Source organism: Atta colombica, unplaced genomic scaffold (assembly GCF_001594045.1).
Source record: "Atta colombica isolate Treedump-2 unplaced genomic scaffold, Acol1.0 scaffold47, whole genome shotgun sequence".
Classification (NCBI taxonomy): domain Eukaryota; kingdom Metazoa; phylum Arthropoda; class Insecta; order Hymenoptera; family Formicidae; genus Atta; species Atta colombica.
Genome location: NW_017259536.1, coordinates 2,179,240 through 2,184,847, shown reverse-complemented (window position 1 = coordinate 2,184,847; position 5,608 = coordinate 2,179,240). Strand labels below are relative to the sequence as shown.

The 5,608-nt window shown below is 30.7% G+C and overlaps 1 protein-coding gene across 1 annotated transcript in view; it reads right to left on the bottom strand.

Moving 5' to 3' along the window:
• Positions 1-5,608, bottom strand: part of LOC108691445 (vitellogenin receptor) — a 19,944-nt gene that overhangs the window by 2,989 nt on the left and 11,347 nt on the right. The window contains exons 19-30 of the mRNA XM_018199197.1: positions 5,435-5,608; positions 5,169-5,233; positions 3,819-4,066; positions 3,307-3,605; positions 2,829-3,065; positions 2,612-2,764; positions 1,679-1,824; positions 1,518-1,609; positions 1,158-1,389; positions 869-1,046; positions 479-761; positions 230-371 (exon numbers count right to left, since the gene is read on the bottom strand). Of these exons, the coding sequence (XP_018054686.1) occupies positions 230-371; positions 479-761; positions 869-1,046; positions 1,158-1,389; positions 1,518-1,609; positions 1,679-1,824; positions 2,612-2,764; positions 2,829-3,065; positions 3,307-3,605; positions 3,819-4,066; positions 5,169-5,233; positions 5,435-5,608 (2,249 nt within the window). The remainder of the gene's footprint in view (positions 1-229; positions 372-478; positions 762-868; positions 1,047-1,157; positions 1,390-1,517; positions 1,610-1,678; positions 1,825-2,611; positions 2,765-2,828; positions 3,066-3,306; positions 3,606-3,818; positions 4,067-5,168; positions 5,234-5,434) is intronic.

Here is a 5,608-nt window from a genome sequence, read left to right as displayed (position 1 = left end):
TTAATTATATATTAAATCTATTATATATTTAAATCTATAATAACCTACCTACTAGATAATTGCGTAAATTATCTTTAATCATAATAAATAGTTATTTCGTGCAATCGCACGTATATCTCATGTGAATGTACAAAAGTTTAGAAAAAAAGTAGGTATTATAATTCAATAAATGTAATCATACGTATAATCATAAAAAATAATATCGTTTAAGTGTAAAATTGCTATTTACCTTTAAATTTAGAAATTTATTATCGATAGGATTAACGTATTCATGCTGTCCAGGAGATAAGCCTGCAACTATTGAGTTGAGTGTTACCTCAACCTCGTTGCTTCGATCGTATGACGGATTATGGAAGTGAATGCTGCTGCAACTATTAAAAATCACTGTATAATTTTTACATAAAAATAATATTTTATATTACTCTTTTAACGATCAATTCCTACTTAAATTCAACATTAAAATAAATTTGGAACGTACCTAAGATTGTTCATCGATTTTGATTTTAATCTGTTTTTCTGATAGTAGTAATAAATACATAATGACAGAACAATAATTAGTAATACAATTATTATTAGGCTATAAAGACCACTTGTGTATCGTGCATTTCTTGTTAAATTTTTAAATGATGTCCGCCCATTATTCATATTTGTGCAAATATTATTGGATTCTATCGATTTGCCATCTAAACAAATACACGTTGCATTGTCCTTCTTCAAAACGCACATATAGTCGCAATACTTTTCATCGCAAGGATTTTTATCTGCCGAATAAATACATATAATTTAATTTTACTTAATAACTCTATCAAGTTTAGTATACATAAGATTTTAAGATAGCTAGAATTTTTAAATATTATGTTATACCAACCAACAGGTTGTCTGGAAATATGAAGAATGGCAAACTGTTTATGAACATTGTTTTTGCCTATATTTATTGTTTCGCATGATTTTTTACCATACAGTTTACAACTTTGCAGTTGACCGCTTGTATCCATCAACCAATAAAGTGATTGTTCATAAATACTGATACCAAACGGATAATACATCTAAAAAGAGAAATATTATTTTAAAGAAAGAAAAAGATTAAATTCATTCACACAAAGTTCTTGTATTTTCTCAATATGTTTTTGTATAAAAAAATGAATCTATCAACGTACATTTGTTCTTAAAAACATACTACGTTGGCTTCCATCAAAATTGGATGATTCAATAGTTTTACTGAAACTGTCTGACCAGTATAATTTAGATTTTATATGATCAATTGCTATTCCGCTCACAAAGCTTACATCGGAACCAATAATTTTCATGTCGGCACCCATCATGTCCGTTCGACATATTTTGCTAAATGGCACGTCCATTTGCCACGTTATTTGAGTCCAGAATAGCCATCTATAATATCAAAAGCGATTTTGAAGTATGTTCTTAAACTCTAACGACGATATTATTAATGTTGAATTGATAAGTTTATTTGATAAAAAAACAATAAGAAAATTATAAGTGGAATAAAAAAGAGGTACCTATTAATTGAGTCAACAACAATAGACACTACTTTTGCCTTTTCTTCTATCTCGATCAGCGTCGCACATTTTTCTTTCTCCAAATTGCATACCTTTAAAATTGATTAATTAAATGAATATTTAAATCACATTCCCCTGATTTAATATTAATAAAAATATACCTTAATCGTATTCAAATAGCCATTATCATTGACGTAAACGTTATCAGTAATCCAATCGACCGCAAGTGACTGTGGATGCTCGACAATCATAATTGTGGTTACTTTCTTTGTTTTAATATTGAGTTTTTTAATAGTACCGAATTCACCTGCAATTGTTCTTTTTATAATATTTAATTGAATAATATAATTTTTTTAAAAGATTTTTTTCAATTTTTTGGAGGAAATTTTTTGGATTTTGTGCTCTATAAAGATAATCATCATCATCATCATCATCATCATTAAAAGCGCAACATCCCAAAACAGGACACGGCCTACCTCTTATGAGATTTTCGTAACAATGGATTTTCTGGAATTAATCTAATATCTAACTTTCAGCCTGAAAAAAGGGATCCATACACATACACATTCACTGATATCTAATCTCCAGCCTGGAGGAATCCATACAACGAATATATCCAAACAACGAAATTTTAGAGAAGTATTCTTGGCAAAAATACTCTCGATGAGTTGCCATTTCCTTTCGAGAGGAGACTTCCTTCCGAAAGCGTATAAAAATATTTTAATTCTATCAAGAATCGAACTCGGGATCTCTAGCATAGCAAATCAGTGCGCTTTGCCACACTTGCTCTATTATTCAATCTTATAAATTAAGTTATTTATTATGTTGATAGGGAGCATCTCGAGTGGCTTACTCAGCGATTGACTCGCGATCTACAGATCCGGGTTCGATCCCACGTATGCTCGCGTTAAGGAGTCGGAAAATGACTCCATCTAGTAATTATATGAGATCTTTATCATCAGCGCCATTCAGATTCGGCATTAAACTGTAGGTCCCATATGACTGTACAATCAGCGTGCGCATAAGTATATGAGAGAAGTCAATCACGAGCAATAGGACTAAGAAATAAGATCGAAACAAAAAGAGACACTAACCGTTACTCCAGTAAATAGAGTCGTGAACAGCGTTCACGTCGAGTCCGTTTATACTCAATCCCGATAATGAATAGATCTTATCAATTGAGTGTAAATTAGATGAGATCTTCCTAATATCATTATCAGTTACGGTGATAAATTCCATTGCCGGCCCTAAATAATGATGTTTATTGCTTTAAATATTTAAGTTTGCAAATATTTAATTGAAACCACTTACCAATAGCTTTGCAAGAAACTTTGTTTCTAAGGTAATATCCCTCTTGACAAGAACACTCGAAAGAACCTACTGTATTCCGACAAAATTGCGAGCAAACATCGTTTTCGCATTCGTTTATGTCCTCGCAAGAAGTCGCATCAGCAGCTAAACGATATCCATATGGGCAGCCGCAAACATCTCCTTTTGGTGTCTTGTAACATAGGCCTTTACAAAAATTGTTCACCATACATGCGATCTCTACACAAAAAAATATAACGCAATCTGTAAATATCGTATATATTAACACATATAAGAAAATTAAGATATTTAAGAATTTTCTTAGATTTTTTTGAAATTCTGCAATTTTTTGTCTCTTTTAATTTCATCATCTCTTATTTATTGTTCAAAAAGTAAAAATGCTCTAAATAGTTTCTTTTTCTCGGCAAAAGAATTTTTGGCAGGGAGAGTTTTTATTAATCAAGAAAGATTAACTACATACGACATTTCCCATTTTCGTCGCTACCATCTGGGCAATCTCGATTCCCATCGCATACTTTGCTGTACGGCAAGCAAGTGCCGATAGAACATTTGAATTCATCACATTTGGTAGATTCCATGATGGTCTTTTTACTACCGTCGCAATTTTTTTCATCTGAATTATCACCGCAATCGTCAGACTGATCGCATACCCAATTCTCCGGAATGCACTCCGCATTGTCGCAAGTAAATTCATTGTCAAAGCAAAACACGCAATTGTGCTCATCATCGTTTTTAGGACAATCACTTTTGCCATCGCATCTGCAAGGAAAGAATAATCAATACAGCGCATTTTAATAAGTGAGATTATAATTGGTTTTTTTCTATAACGCTTATAACTATCTGCTTGCATAACAAACTCTACAATTAGAAGACATCTTCATGAAAAACGAGTAAATTAAAGCAACATTTTAATGTTCGTATGCATATTGTTCACCGACTACTCTCTTACATATTTTTAAATTATCAACTTACTTTACTTTTTTAGGAAGACACAAATAAGTGTCGAGACACCGATATTTATCCGCAGTGCAATTAGTCAAATAAACTGATTTCGCTAAGCAATGCCTTTCGTCACTGCCATCGAGGCAATCGTCGATGCCATTACACTTCAGCGAAAGAGATATGCAATTACCATCGTTGCATTGGAATTTATCATTCAAACATGATGCGTTTGATTTACATGCCTCAGGTCTTTCATCCGATCCGTCCTCACAATCAAACTTAAATACAAATATATAAAAAAACATTGACATATTGAGTAATCCATATAGCACAGAATTGCAAAAAGAATATTGCTGTAATATTTTCAATGTTATTTCAATATTGTTGAAACGATGTAGTTTGAAGTAATATTATTGGAATAAGCTGTGTTATATACGAAAGAAATTAATCAAAAAGCTCATATTTGTTGATTTGGAAAAATAGAAAAATGCAATTTCTTGAAATTGTTAATTTATTTCTATTCATTTTTCTGACAGCTTTTTTTGCAAAACTGTACTCTAAATTAACAACTATTATTAACATCTGATTTTATAAAATAAAAAGTTACATATAAATATTGCATTAAGGGGGTCTCTTACATTAGCAGGCCGAAAATAAGATAATCTTTTATAAATTGTTTTTTCATGAAGAAGATTAATATTTATTGATTTCAAATTTTTTTGCATATTTTAATATAACTATTGTAGAGTACAAATTTTTATATGGAAAGAAATATTCTAAATAATAAAAACATAAATATTTAGTTTGATTCATCATGACGTAACAATTTTGTGTACATCCTAGCGGCTGTAATTCTTACCTGAACCAAAAAATCAAAAAAGATTTTTAATTTGTATAGAATATCATCCTATATAAATCTAAAAAATCTAAAAAAACTATATAAATTACAATTTTGTACGACTGAAGAAAAAAATTACGATTTTCATTAGGCAGCCATTTTTTTATGCAAAAAAATTGTTAAAGTTGATTTTTATTTAATTTTTTAGGTTTACAATAGGTTGATTATTACCTAAAAAATGAACCCTAAAAGAAGTTGATCGGAAAAATACTTTTTTTTCTCAATCATGTACACAAAATTGAAGAAAATGCAAAAAATGATTTCGAGAAAAACGCATTTAAAGTTTTCAATGTACATACATCCTGTATATGTAGCCTGTACATACAAGCGCCGAATTTATACCGAAAGATTTCAAATTTCGCTCTAAAATTTTAAGGACATATTCTTGAAGAGTTGTACTATTTTTTTTTTCATAAATCGAATTTTTTGACTCTCTAATGTAGAAGATCCCTTTAAGTGGATATGATATAATTGCTACTTACATCGCCGTCGCATAGTAATGACTTCGATATACAAGGAGTTACCCCGTTGCGACATTGAAATTCATCTAAAAAGAATTTGCTCTTAGCATGAATAAACGCACGACTGCGATTGTATAAGTATAGTCAAAATATATTCAGAGATATTCAGAGAGATAAAGATTACGAGTTCATTCAGATATTCATTCTATCTTCGTATTTCAATATAATTATGATGATAGACAATAAAGTAGAAAAAAAATTGCATGCAACACTTGTCACTGTATTACCATTTGTGCATTTCGGTTTTATGCAATTCTCTTCGTCCGACTGATCGGTGCAATCGTAATGCCAATTACAATGACTTTTTATACTGACGCATTCGCCATTTGTACATGTAAATTCATCTTTCTTGCATTTCTTTTTTTTATGACAGCCTATCGTCTCGTCTTCACCATTCGGGC